Source organism: Schistocerca cancellata, chromosome 7, assembly GCF_023864275.1.
Source record: "Schistocerca cancellata isolate TAMUIC-IGC-003103 chromosome 7, iqSchCanc2.1, whole genome shotgun sequence".
NCBI lineage: Eukaryota > Metazoa > Arthropoda > Insecta > Orthoptera > Acrididae > Schistocerca > Schistocerca cancellata.
The window spans coordinates 413298382-413313944 of NC_064632.1; the positions used below are offsets into that span (position 1 = coordinate 413298382).

Below are 15563 nucleotides of genomic sequence, written 5' to 3' on the forward strand. Positions count from 1 at the left end.
ATCTTTTCAATTACAGACCACATGCCCTGTGGATACACATGATATGTCTTTAATGCAGTGGTTTCTATTGCCTTCTGCATTATCATGCCGTTGATCATTGCCGATTCTTCCTCCTTTAGGGACACTGTCCCACCCCGAGGGCAAGAGAGTGCCCTAAACCTCTGTACGCTACTCCGCCCTCTTACGTTACATAACGACTTAACAATTCGTAGTTATGTCAGGATTCTCACAGTTCTGAGCAATATGCTTTCGGAAACGTATCAAAGACTTATCGAATCCATTTTACCCAGAATCTGGATACGGACTTCCGCTACGCAACTCCCGGTATTTAAAGTCTTTAATTGTATGCAGTTATACCTCATGATAGTTTTCTAGGTCAGCCTTACACTCTCATTATTTCGTCGTCTTGATAATTCATGTCTCGGAATCAAACAAAGGACTTTCTCAATCTCTCTCTCTCTCTTTCTTTTCCAATCAGTCACTCATACCCACTTAGTTATACATACAGACACACACACACACACACACACACACACACACACACACACACACACACACACACACACACACTGGCCGGCCGCTGTGGCCGGGCGGTTCTAGGCGCTTCAGTCTAGAACCGCGCTGCTGCTACGGTCGCAGGTTCGAATCCTGCCTCGGGCGTGGATGTGTGTGATGTCCTTACGTTAGTTAGGTTTAAGTAGTTAAGTCTAGGGGACTGATGACCTCAGATGTTAAGTCCCATAGTGCTTAGGGCCATTTGAACCATTTGAACCCCCCCCCCCCCCACACACACACACACACACACTTTTATATGGTTGTATAAATACGATTTTATATATAATTTGTTCGTATGTGTTATGGAAATCCAATCTGAACTTATTAAAAGTATACAAGGAAGATTCCTGATAGCTCATCCATTCGGAGTATATCTATACTTACTGTCTTTGTGGTGTCGAGCTCTCCGTCACTGGCTTTGACGACCAATGAAATGTTGGCGTAACCATCCTTGTCGCAATCTATTTTCTCGATTGTCCGAATTTCACCCGTCAAACTGTTTATAGTGACATAACCGTCGTACATCTCCTGCGCACCGCTGTTAATAGACACAGAAACATAAAAAGTGAGTGATGTGAACGTACCATTGAACTCCTTAAAGAGAACAATGAGAGAAACAGGCGATCAGTTAGGCATGATATGTGCGTTTAATACAGATAAATAAAATTTGATATATATATAATTCATTATTAAAATGTAACCATAGGGCTCCACATAAATTTACGTGACGGGTGGGGGGAGGGGCGAGGGGCGAGGGAAGGGATGAGAAGGACGGGGGAGGAATTCTAAAAATGCCATTTTTATATTACTGTGAGTTTGAAGTCTTATCCTGCACCAGGAAGTATATTTTACAGGAGGTACACGATATTCATTACATCCCAAATGAGTGACAGTTATTAATTCAGTCTCTAGTGTAGGTAGATTATTACGACCGATGGGCCTGAAGACGGGGTGCTTTTGTATGTCTGCACACGGATGGAAGGTCCTGATTGATTACTGCTACAGGCAAGGTTTGGAAATGATGCGGGACACACATTGGAACGCAGGAGGCAGTGCAGTAAACATAACGTAAAATCATTAAAAAGAAATTTTGACAACGCTAACATAAAGAGACGAATGCTTGACCACCCGGATGGACCCATGGACTTTGTAAGTGGCGATGCTGTCATTTTTGTTTCTGTGTTTCGTGGGTCTACGGCAACTGGTACTGCGTGAAGTGAATGATGCACACAATTCTTTGCAAATGGAGAAATCTAGTGTCCAGAAAATAAGCGCCTTACGGTTGGCATTGGAAGAGAAGCGAGAGGAATTTTTACCCGAGGCATTAAGCCACGGTAAAAGCTTGTGTGAAGAACTTGGCATTTCTATTGAACTTCCATGACGAATTAGGAGGCACATGTCTGGCGAAACAAGGTGAAATGCTTATCGCATGAAGGCGATTTAAAATGAAAAAAAATTTCTTCATTAGATAAAGAACTGCTGAAATTCGAGAAATGTTCCGGTAGCTGCCAAATTTGACTGAAAAATATGCCTTCCTAAGGCCTGAAATAATAATGGATGTCGACGATAACGGTAGCAACGTCGGCTAAGCCCCTCAAAATATCGACAAAGAAGAATTTATGCTTCAATGCGTGCCTCTACGAACTTTTTAGCTACAACATACATGAAAGAACTTAGGGCCTACTGATTCTTGTATGTCCATCCTTCTGAATGAGGGTTTGAGGGACTTCCAGCCGGCCAAAGTGGCCGTCCGGTTAAAGGCGCTGCAGTCTGGAACCGCAAGACCGCTACGGTCCGAATCCTGCCTCGGGCATGGATGTTTGTGATGTCCTTAGGTTAGTTAGGTTTAACTAGTTCTAAGTCCTAGGGGACTAAAGACCTCAGCAGTTGAGTCCCATAGTGCTCAGAGCCATTTGAACCATTTTTTAGGGACTTCCGGCATTCACTTATGTAATAAAATAGAACACCTGCATCCGTTCTTTCCATGTTGTTTATTATATGACTGCCAGTTTCAGTGATTCAATGCACCATTTTTAGGTCTTTACTGACGCTGAGGGAGTTAACTCCGATCGTATAAATGATTCCATCAGTGGCCAATATCTATGAACTGGTTTCCGCAGACTGTAACAACGATGTTGTGCCTCCAACCATCAACTACCATTGTTACAGTCTACAGAAACCAGTCCATGGATGTTAACCACTGATGGTATCCTGTATACGATTGGAGTTAACCACCTCGGCGTCAGTTACGGCCTGAACATACTGTACTGAATCAGCGAAACTGGTATCCATATAATAAATAACATCTAAAAGACGGCTATACGTGTTCCATTTTATTACTTATTGCTTCTGGCCCACTGGGTTTATTGAAGTTTAGTTTTGAGTCCAAACTTGAAAAAGGACTAGCTAATACAGTCGTAATGCTGAGAATATTCCTTACAGTTGCCATAATTAATGTCAGTTGTGAGAGAAGCTTCTCTAAATTGAAACCAATGAAAAATGGTATTGTATTGTATTGTGTTGTATGTTAACCGGTGTCCTAGAAACGACGGAGAGGCTCCATCCCCGCCGCAGCCGCAGTGATCGGCAACCCCACGACGACTACCGCAGTCCACTTCACCCCTCCGCCGCCCCACACCGAACCCAGGGTTATTGTGCGGTTCGGCCTGCGGTGGACCCCCCATGGAACGTCTCACACCAGATGAGTTTAACCCCTATGTTTGCGTGGTAGAGTAATGGTGGTGTACACGTACGTGGAAAACTTGTTTGCGCAGCAATCGCCGACATAGTGTAACTGAGGCGGAATAAGGGGAATCAGCCCGCATTCGCCGAGGCAGATGGAAAACCGCCTAAAAACCATCCACAGACTGGCAGGTTCACCGGACCTCGACACAAATCCGCGTGATAAATGGTATAAGATGTGCAATGTTCTCGTTGAGATTAACAAATCTGGCAAGTTTGGCAATCGAACATGAAGTAAAAATTGACATTGACGAGTGTCTTAAATAGTTTGCGTTGCAAGAAACACACATAACAAAATTTTAATTTAAGAAAGATGTTTTATTTTGAATCTGTCTCAAATAGTGACATGGTATCATAGATTTTTTCCCTTCCCAATTCATCGCATGCATTTTCAGTCAGTAGAAGGTAAGTTAGTGCTTCCGTGAACTTCGAAACTCCTTGCGGATCCTGAATACTAGATCCTGAATACCGGATCCTGGATACCAGAAAATTAAGAGCTGTGATTATGATGTTATTCTTGCATTCAGTTAAATATATCTCCAAGCTCTGCTTATATTTTTCGTTGCTCTATGAAATCACTTCTTGCTTCCGAATATATGAATAAAATCGAAGGCAGATCGTGTAATATTCATTTTTGGATCAAAATCTTGTGTGAAAAGGGGAGTGTTTTCAGTTCATTTTTACTGAGGTCATATGAGTTATATACCCATTTTAGTTCAAAAAGGAGTAGGAGGCTTTGCGAAAGACGGACTGGAAAGATGTATTCAACACATTTGGTGTCAATGGAAAACGTGTTGTACTCTGTAATATGGCACGCAGCTTCCTGTAAAAGCATTCTGAAACAAGTTTCATAAAGTTTATTCGGTTTGCTATTATTTTTTGCAAGTAATAGTCAACACAAGAAGATCAACGCTATCACTTCTAAAAACAGGAATTCAGTTTCTATGTCCGTGCTTAAATACACAGTGACATTCGAAATAATTGTTGAAATTGGCTGCTTAGTCGCTTATGTGTGATAGGGTTAAGGAAACAAGGAAAGGACCGAATGCAGGCAATATTGCTGGCGTTCGTGTGTATGCGTGCGGGAGGGAGGGGGGGGGGAGGGGAGCGGTAACAGATTATTTCTATAAAGCAGAAGGATGTTACAAATAATAAAACATCATTAGTTACTTTTACGTAAAATGCTCTCAATTTCGATGTCAATAGAACAATTTCATTCGATTTCATTGTTCGCTGTCTGACAAGATGCCTAGGACATTAGATGTGAAAGAATCCCAAAACGTGGTGAAGTTGTGATGTGTATTTTTCCGTTTTCGCGAAGTCTGTGAGAACGTCCGTTGCCTTCGTCCCTATGCTCCAGGTGACGTGAGGCGGACTCTGTTTCGTTACGCAAAGCAATCTTGACTATATCTCAATCACTAAAGGAAAAGTTAAGTACATTTTTATCTACGACTCTAGAAATACTTTATATTTCGTCACAAGTAGAATGCCACCGATTTAGTCCTAACTATAGATAAGTCTATTTTCTCAGTCACATGCTTACTCTGACTAACTATCACCTCTACAACTTAACACATGGCTAACATCGAAGGATATCGACATGCTTAAGTTAGTACTTAATCACCCAACCTGGAAAACCAAAGCACTTCTTTCACGTACTCCGCAAGATCTCTTCCACTATCCTAGACTCCGTAAGCGTTTCTTATTAGGCCCTCTAAATCTCTAGTCTGGAGGAAATTCAATTTGTATTATATGTGTCAGTCAACAAGTATAGTGGTAACACACTGATTGGCTTCTGCCCCAGTATAAGCATCTCCATTGGCTCCTTCCCTTCTTCCGCTGCTAGTACCTTCGTTTGTGCTACTAGCGCTTTGGTACTGGCATGACTGCTCGTACTATTTTTTTCAGCCTGACGTTACGAACACTGTATATGTGAGAGGTTGAATTCTCTTGAGCCCAACAAAGCCTAGTTTAACTAAATTCTGATTGTCTGTTAGTGGTAACAAGTGGACAAAATGTAGCATGCCTATCGATAAGCAAACTGGACGTATCTCGTGTAATGGGCTGTGTAAATGCCTACTTATTATTATTATTTGCTTAATTTAGGGTAAACGTACTCCCAAAATTTACATCAGAACATCATAATTTATTGCTGTGAAAGTGTATTCCCTGTATCTCCAAATGTTACAGATTATTTTCTTCTTAATGTATGAATATACGTAATTTATTTGTTCATCTAAATCTACATCTACATCCATACTCCGCAAGCCACCAGACGGTGCGTGGCTGAAGGTACCTTGAGTACCTCTATCGGTTCTCCCTTCTATTCCAGTTTCGTATTGTTCGTGGAAAGAAAGATTGTCGGTATGCCTCTGTGCGGGCTCTAATCTCTCTGTTTTTATCCTTATGGTCTCTTCGAGACTTATACGTAGGAGCGAGCAATATACTGCTTCTAGGTGAAGGTATGTTCTCGAAACTCCAAGAAAAGCCCGTACCGAGCTACTGAGCGTCTCTCTTGCAGAGTCTACCACTGGAGTTTATCTATCATCTCTGTAACGCTTTCGCGATTACTAAATGATCCTGTAACGAAGCGCGCTGCTCTCCGGTGGATCTTCTCTATCACTTCTATCAATCCTATCTGGTACGGATCCCACACGGGTGAACAGAATTCAAGTAGTGGGCGAACTTTCTCAGAAAATTATTTTGAACAATTAGTTCATGAGCCCACTCGAAGCGTAAATGGTAGCAAAAGCATACTTGACCTTTTGGCAACAAATAATCCTGGACACATAGTGAGTGTTGTGACGAATACAGGGATTAGCGACCACAAGGCAGTTGCAGCTAGGCTGAATACTGTAACACCTACAACCATAAAAAAGAAACGCAAAGTATATCTATTTAAAAAAGCTAATAAAAATGCTCTTAACGCCTTTTTAAGACACAGTCTTCACTCCTTCCGATCTGACCATGTAAGTGTAGAAAAGTTACGGAATGTTTTCAAAGAGATCGTATCAACAGCAGTTGAAATATATATATATACCACATAAATTAATAAGTGATGGTACTGATCCCCCATGGCACACGAAACGGGTCAGATCGTTGTTGCAGAAGCAACGAAAAAAGCATGCAAAATTTAAAAGAACGCAAAATCCCCAAGATTGGCAAACTTTTACAGAAGTTCGAAATATGGCGCGTACTTCAATGCGAGATGCTTTTCATAACTTCCACAACGAAATTCTGTCTCGAAATCTGGCAGGAAACCCAAAGAGATTCTGGTCAAACATAAAGCACACCAGTGGCTCGACGCAATCAATACCTTCACTGCGCAATAACAACGATGAAGTCACTGATGACAGTACCACTAAAGCAGAGTTATTAAATACGGTTTTCCGAAACTCCTTCACCAAAGAAGACGAAGTAAATATTCCTGAATTCCAATCAAGAACAACTCCAAGATGAGAAATATAGAAGCAGATATCCTCGGTGTAACAAAGCAGCTTAAATCACTTAATAAAGGCAAGGCCTCCGGTCCAGATTGTATACCAGTCAGGTTCCTCTCAGAGTATGCTGATAAAACAGCTCCATTTTTAGCAATTATATATAACCACTCGTTCACAGGAAGATCCGTACCTAAAGACTGAAAATTGCTCATATCACACCAGTACCCAAAAAGGGAAATAGGAGTAATCCGCTAAATTACAGGCCTATATCACTAACGTCGATTTGAAGTAGGGTTTTAGAACATATACTGTATTCGACCATTATGAACTACTTCGAAGAAAGCGATTTATTCACATATAGTCAGCACGGATTGAGAAAATATCGTTCTTGTGAAACACAACTAGCTCTTTATACTCATGAAGTAATAAGTGCTATAGACAGGGGATGTCAAATTGATTCCATATTTTTAGATTTCCAGAAGGCTTTCGACACCATTCCTCAAAGGCGTCTTCTAATCAAACTGCGTGCCTACGGAGTATCGCCTCAGTTGTGCGACTGGATTCGTGATTTCCTGTCAGAAAGGTCACAGTTCGTAGTAATAGACGGAAAGTCATCGAGTAAAACAGAAGTAATATCCGACGTTCCCCTAGGAAGTGTAATAGGCCCTCTATATTTCCTGATCTATATTAATGACATAGGAGACAATCTGAGTAGCTGTCTTAGATTGTTTGCAGATGATGCTATCATTTACCGTCTTGCAAAGTCATCAGATGATCAAAACGACTTGCAAAATAATTTAGACAAGATATCTGTATGTTGCGAAAAGTGGCAATTGACCCTGAATAAAGAAAAGAGCGAAGTTATTCACATGAGTAATAAAAGAAATCAGCTAAATTTCGATTACGTGATAAGTCACACAAATCTGAGGGCTATAAATTCAACTAAATAGTTAGGGATTACAATTACAAATAACCTAGATTGGAACGATCACATAGATAATATTGTGGGTAGAGCAAACCAAAGACTGTGATGCATTGGCAGAACACTTAGAAAGTGCAACAGGTCTACCAAAGAGACTACTTTCACTACGCTTGTCCGCCATATTCTGGAGTATTGCTGTGCGGTGTGGGATCCGCATCAGGTGGGACTGACGGATGACATCGAAAAAGTACAAAGAAGGGCAGCTCGTTTTGTATTATCGCGAAATAGGGGAGACAGTGTCACAGACTTGATACGTGAGTTGGAGTGGCAATCATTAAAATAAAGGCGTTTTTCGTTGCGACGGGATTTTCTCATGAAATTTCAATCACCAGTTTTCTCCTTCGATTGCGAAAACATTCTGTTGGCACCCACCTACATAGCGAGAAATGATCATCACGATAAAATAAGAGAAATCAAGGCTCGCACAGAAAAGTTTAGGTGCTCGTTTTTCCCGCGTGCCGTTCGGAAGTGGAACGGTAGAGAGACAGCATGAAGGTGGTTCCTTGAACCCTCTGCCAGGCACTTTATTGTGAATAGCAGAGTAATCACGTAGATGTATATGTAGACTGTAACCTATTTCCTTTGTTTTCGGACTGCATTTCCTTAGGATTCTTCCAATGAATCTGAGTCTAGCATGTGCTTTACCGACGAATAATTTTATATGGTCATTCCATTTTAATTCACTCTTAATGCCTACTCCCAGATAATTTATGGGATTAACTGCTTCCAGTTACTGACCTGCTATATTGTAGCTAAATGATAAAGAATCTTTCTTTCTATGTATTCGCAGCACATTACACTTGTCTACTTTGAGATTCAACTGCCATTCTCTGCACCATGGTCAATTCGTTGCAGATCCTCCTGCATTTCAGTACAATTTTCCACTGTTACAACCTATCGATATACTACAAAGCCTCAGTGGACTTCCGATGTTATCCACAAGGTCATTTATATACAGGGTGGTCCATTGATCGTGACCAGGCCAAATATCTCACGAAATAAGAGTCAAACGAAAAAACTACAAAGAACGAAACCTGTCCAGCTTGAAGGGGGAAACCAGATGGCGCTATGGTTGGCCCGCTAGATGGCGCTGCCATAGGTCAAACGGATATCAACTGCGTTTATTTAAATAGGAACCCCCATTTTTTATTACACATACGTAAAGAAAGACGAATGTTTTAGTTGGACCACTTTTTTCGTTTTGTGATAGATGGCGCTGTAATAGTCGAAAACATATGGTTCACAATTTTAGACGAACTATTGGTAACAGGTACGTTTTTTTAAATTAAAACACAGAACGTAGGTACGTTTGAACATTTTATTTCCTTTGTTCCAATGTGTACCTTTGTGAACTTATCATTTCTGAGAACGCATGCTGTTACAGCGTGATTACCTGTAAATACGACATTAAGGCAATAAATGCTCAAAATGAGGTTCGTCAACCTCAATGCATTTGGCAATAAGTGTAACGACATTCCTCTCCACAGAGAGTAGTTCGCCTTCCGTAATGTTCGCACATGCGCTGACAACGCGCACCATACATTAACCCGCCAAGGTCGCTGATGTTCATCTACATCTACGTCTACATGGATACTCTGCAAATCACATTTAAGTGCCTGGGAGAGGGTTCATCGAACCACCTTCACAATTCTCTATTATTCCAATATTGTACAGCGCGCGGTAAGAATGAACACCTATATCTTTCCGTACGAGCTCTGATTTCCCTTATTTTATCTTCGTGATCGTTCCTCCCTATGTAAGTCGATGTCAAGAAAATATTTTCGGATTCGGAGGAGAGAGTTGGTGATTGGAATTTCGTGAGAAGATTCCGTCGCAACGAAAAACGCCTCTCTTTTAATGATGTCCATCGCAAATCCTGTACCATTTCTGTGACACTCTCTCCCGTATTTCGCGATAATACAAAACGTGCTGCCTTTCTTTGAACTTTTTCGATGTACTCAGTCAGTCCTATCTGGTAAGCTTCCCACACCGCGCAACAGTATTCCAAAAGTGGACGGACAAGCGTAGTGTAGGCAGTCTCCTTAATAGGTCTGTTACATTTTCTAAGTGTCCTGCCAATAAAACGCAGTATTTGGTTAGCTTTCCCAACAACATTTTCTGTGTGTTCCTTCCAATTTAAATTGTTCGTAATTGTAATACCTAGATATTTAGTTGAATTTGCGGCTTTTAGATTAGACTGATTTATCGTGTAACCGAAGTTTAACGCGTTCCTTTTAGCATTCATGTGGATGACCTCACACTTTTCGTTATTTAAGGTCAACTGCCACTTTTCGCACCATTCCGATATGTCTTCTAAATCGTTTTGCAGTTTGTTTTGATCTTCTGATGACTTTATTAGTCGAGAAACGACAGCGTTATCTGCAAACAACCGAAGACGGCTGCTCAGATTGTCTCCCAAATCGTTTATATAGATAAGGAACAGCAGCCATCGTGGATTTTCCGTTGCCCAATAGTGCATATTATGCCGGTTTACATTACCGCTGTTGGTGAATGACGCTTCGTCGCTAAATAAAACGCGTACAAAAAAATCTGTCATCGTCCCTTAATTTCTCTTGTGCCCAGTGGCAGAACTGTACACGACGTTCAAAGTCGTCGCCATGCAATTCCTGGTGCATAGAAATATGGTACGGGTGCAATCGATGTTGATGTAGCATTCTCAACAACGACGTTTTTGAGATTCCCGATTGTCGCGCAGTTTGTCTGCTACTGATGTGCTGATTAGCCGTGAGAGCAGCTAAAGCACCTACTTGGGAATTATCATTTGTTGCAAGTCGTGGTTGACGTTTCACATGTGGCTGAACACTTCCTGTTTCCTTAAATAACCTAACTATCCGGCGAACGGTCCGGACACTTGGATGACGTCGTCCAGGATACCGAGCAACATACATAGCACACGCCCGTTGCGCATTTTGATCACAATAGCCCTACATCAACACGATATCGACCTTTTCCGCAATTGGTAAAAGGTCCATTTTGACACGGGTAATGTATCAGGACAATCCAGCCTAAATTGGGCTACTTATTAATGTAACTTGAGTACCGCAGCAGCTTGGTTGGGAAAGGTTTGTATTATTTGCACTGAGTGTGATGATTCCACTTCGAGTATTGTGTTTGTGGTTTTTGTGGTTTTGCTGTTGTAGTTGTTGTTGACGACGATGGTGGTGGTAATGAAAGAGAAACGCGATGATGGGATTTAGTGCCAGCGTTTAGCCTACTACTCTTGAATAACACAAGGTAGTCACCGATCTTGTCTAAATCTAACGGAACGACCAGCATTAACAGTCTCACCCGCTTTTCCTCACTGAGACACTGCAGAGGTATTTGGGGTTTGTTTCAGCACACTGGCGCAGTGAGATAATCCGAGAGTTAACGTCACTATTTCGTTTCTCCTTGCCAACTGCATACTGTAGCTCAAATTTCTTCCTACACCAGAGTTCGGAGGGTAATATTGTTGATATTGGACCACTTCCTACATTGAACTATGTGGGAAAATTAGCAAGGCAGTATGGTGCAGACTCCAGCAGCTTTAAAACGAAGCTTGCAGCCTGTTCGCTACAGAGATGTTGGTGGGCGTTACGAGATTATGCTGTGCTGTTATGTGTCGTTTTCTTTTAAGTGGATATAATATAAACGAGGACTATTTGGAAAGTGAGGAACTATCGTTCGCGAAATGGAAATCACAGTGAAAATCAAAACGGGTTTTATTTGCAACAGCCAGCTACACCTGGCAGTTACTTCGTCGCTCCGACTTAGCCGTCTGTCGTAGCGCTGTACCAACTTTCCAATACCCTCGCCGTAGAAGGCAGCCCCCTGTGCTTTCCGGCAGTTTTCTACACTGGACTGCAGCTCGTTGTCTGTGCCGAAATGTTGTCTCATAGCCAGCGGTTCGTTTGAGCAGAGATGAAAATCAGGGGAGGGCAAGTTGGGGCTGTACTACGAGTGATCAAAGACTTCCCATCGAAAATGCTGCAGGAGGTTCTTCATTGCCCCTGCGATGTACGGACGAGAATTACCATGAAGAACGCCAAGCACGACAGTTACGTTACGTGGGGTTGTATGAAATGGGGCGAAATCTCCCGTCAGGCACCCAGACTTGGTGGGCGAAACTATCTCTAGGCATCTTTACGTGCTCACTGTGCACTCAAACTGTGGGATGCGACGTGACGCTATCTACAGGCGAAGTAGAGACCCTGCCCAACACAACTGTGCAAAGGTTCATCAGATTTTCACTGTTGTTTCCATTTCGCAACCGATTGTTTCTTACTTTCCTAATAACCCTTGTACTTTTTGGTGTCTACGTCAGCAGAAGGAGTATTCTTCAAAGTTGGTAAGTTGTACTACACCCTTGTAAACAGCACTTACACATGAAAGTAATAACGTATTTACACTTTTGACGGTGCACTTTGTAAACCGTTTGTCACTGGTAGGAACAAAAATAGTATATTTTTCCTATATTGGACTTCCCATTGGAATGTCCTGTACAGTCCATTACCATGTTTAACATAGTAAAATGCTCAGAAATTCTTATAGCAGAGCTGCAGCAGTAGTCAACGCTGTGTACCGATTCAAGATACCTTGAGTTTGGCCTGTAAACAGAAATATTATTGATGACAGATTCACTTGACGCCATCCGACTGGCAGATACTTATTTTCGGAGTTGCTTGTTTACATGGCTTACACCCACCGACATTTTTAACTGATAAAAAGTCTTACCTTAGATTTTACCTTTATGGAACTAAAGTGAAGAAAAATCCTATCTGTCAGCTATGTGTATTACGAATTCAGGCTCGACAACCCGTAACTGAGACGGAAAAAGTGTTTACTCACCTAATGGAGTATGTGACATCGTTGTTACCAGGGCCGTCAGCATCCACTGCGGTTATGAATGCGATCGGGAGGTCGGCCTCCTCTTCCTTCACACTCAGCGTGCCAACTTCATTGAATACTGGCGCGTTGTTGTTTATGTCATCGATGGTAATTGTCATTTGGACTAAAAACAGAAACAACGGCAATGAATACTTCAAATGTGTGTGAATATCTAAGGGACCAACCTGCTGAAGTCATTGGTCTCTAGACTTACACACTACTTAAACTAACTTAAAGTACCTTATGCTAAGAATAACAAACACACCCATGCCCGAGGGAGGACTCGAGCCTCCGTCGGGAGGGGTCAATGAATACTTCACATCCGTTTCATGTTGCACCAACTTTCACGACTTCACAATCAAAAAACCAGTCATGATGAATGATATCACAGCTAGTGTCTAGGCAGTGCCAGGAACTGTTGTAATGATGGTCTGGTGGGTTCAGAATAGACCGTTACTTCTGAGTGATGCCGAGTGAACGCAAGTGTCCATTTCAATACATAGTGTGTCCCAGTTCCGTTAGGACTGGTTGTGTGAAATTCCACAGTACAATGCTATCTCGTAGCGAGTTGGAGCGTTACGAAATTGAAGTTTCAACAACAGCCATGCAGAAGGTCAAAGTGCTAGCATCGCTGAAGCGGGCGTACTGACTGCGAATGCAGCAGTAAGTGTCTGACACCTGTCGGAAAATGGCGGGGGAGCAACGAGGCAACATCAAGTATTTTGTGTCCTCTGCCGTTTGTGGGCGAGAATTTTTCGAATTCGAGCCGAATGCTCCATCCCACAAAGTGAATATCGTGCTCGATTGTTTGGCCAGAAAACGGATAACAGTCTTGAATCACGCGCCGTATTGGCCAGATTTGGCCCCCGCCGACTTCTGGTTGTTTCCCAAATAAAAGTTGGCAATGAAAGGAGACACCGTTACGACACAATTAAAGATATGCAGGAAAATTGTACTGCATTACTAACTGCTATACTGACTGTTTCAATACACTTCTAAAACGATATCAGCTGTGTATTGAGTCAGGGGGAAACTATTCTGAATAAATTTCATTTTTGACACCCGTAGTACTAACGGAACTGAGAGACATTGTATATTTTAGGTAGTAACGCGTACCGCGTACATTGGATTCAATTTAGAATCTGGCTTGAGCACCAGTGCTGCTGTCTTCAACGAGAAGACCACTCCACCATAATTAGAAGAAAAGTAAGTGTATCACCTGGTTTCATCCTGAATCCCGTATATAACCGATTTCGCATCAGAGTAATTTGCCTGGCAACAAGTACTGACTGTCCTTCAGGAAAAGTGGAGGAAAAATCTGCTTTCAGTATGTTATAAGTAGCATAAATATTTCTCTTACGGCTGAATGTTATAATAAAAGCAAAATAACGTCCTAAGTGTTATCGTATACAGGACTGTTGGGTTTGGACGGAGTTTCAGTGATTGTCCGTAAGTGTTTGTCTGTACAGTGTACACACAGTGACTGCACAGGCAGGAAAATACTCATGTTCCATTTGTGATAGAGGGAAAGTAAGTGACTCACCTGTTTTCTTGCTGTTATCAAGATACTTCTGATCCGTAGTTGTGTCGTGTGCCACCAGCACGAGGTAGATGGTGTCAAGTTTGCCCCAGTCCAGTTCTGGAGATCCAGTGGTAACTAAGTTTGCCATTACATTTTTCTTATTGTCTTCAATAGTCTCAATTTCGAAGGCGCTACGGAAAGACACAGAGGATATAGTGTTTGACAGATGGGTCTAAGCGAAATTACATTTTTTTTTTCAAAAATAGAAAGTGATGTGCTGGATTCATTAAGTAAAGTGAAATGATATGAATTAATCCTGTATTTCTTTCCCTTGTTGTTATTTCATTATGACATCTATCCAGAGATGAGCTACAGTGATCATGAGCCAGAAACATTTAAAAAAGAAACTACGGAAATAAGCTACAATAATCGATGTACGTGCTTGCAAAACTCTTAGAATGATGGCTTATAATGACGATGTTATAACTGAATAAATCCACTATTAAATTTAAAAGCAATGGTGCTGTTAAGGTCATGATATTAAACGAAATACTACAGACCTACACTGCAGTGAGCAATTAGGATTTGCATTGGGAAATGATGAACTGGAAGATGATAATGGGGAAGGGGCTGAATGAGGCATGTGCGTAAGGTGTAGGGCATTAACGGAGCAGATATGTTAGAAGATGTGATGCTTAGTGTAATACTGAAGAATCTGTAACATGAATACATGCAAGATAGGATAAGTTAAAAGAACGAAGGGTAAGTAATGGTCATGGAGAGAAAGGAAAAGAGAAGGAAGGCAATAGAAGGGGAATGAAGTAAAGGGGAAGGAATAGAGAAAAAAGAAGAGTATTGGAGGAAGAGGAAAGAAAAAAAAAGGAGCTGTTGGAGAGGAGTAGGAAAAGGAGTAGAGAAAAACGAAAAGGAATGGAGAAAAAGGAGTAGAGAACAAGGAAAAGGAGTAGAGCAAGAGGAAAAGGATTAGAGTAAAAGGAAAGGAGGTGAAGCAAGAGAAAGAAGTAGAGCAAGACAAAAAGAATAGGAGCAAGAGGAAAAGGACTAGAGCAAGACGAAAAGGAGTACAGCAAGAGTAAAAGGATTAAAGCAAGAGGAAAAGGATTAGAGCACGAGAAAATAGATTACAGCAAGAGGAAAGGATGTAGAACAAGAGGAGAGGGTGTAGATCAAGAGAAAAAGAGTGGTAGGAGACGAAAAGAATTTGGGCAAGAGGAAAAGGAGAAGAGCAAGACGATAACTAGTAGAGCACAACAAAAAGGAGTAGAAGATGAAAAGAAACAGAGCAAGAAAAAACGGTACAGCAGGACGAAAAGAATTATACCAAGACGAGAATGATTAGGGCAAGGGGGAAAAGTGTAGAACAAGAGAAAAAAGCATAGAGCAAGACGAAAAGAATTAGAGCAAGAGGGAACTG

General features: G+C 41.6%; 1 protein-coding gene across 2 annotated transcripts in view; it reads right to left on the minus strand.

Annotated features, from left to right (window-relative positions):
- The window catches only part of LOC126092315 (cadherin-23-like), a 517289-nt gene that overhangs the window by 202957 nt on the left and 298769 nt on the right, over positions 1-15563 (minus strand). For both annotated transcript variants that reach the window (XM_049907844.1, XM_049907845.1), the window contains exons 14-16: positions 14150-14319; positions 12568-12730; positions 940-1093 (exon numbers count right to left, since the gene is read on the minus strand). In XM_049907844.1, coding sequence (XP_049763801.1) covers positions 940-1093; positions 12568-12730; positions 14150-14319 — 487 coding nt within the window. The remainder of the gene's footprint in view (positions 1-939; positions 1094-12567; positions 12731-14149; positions 14320-15563) is intronic.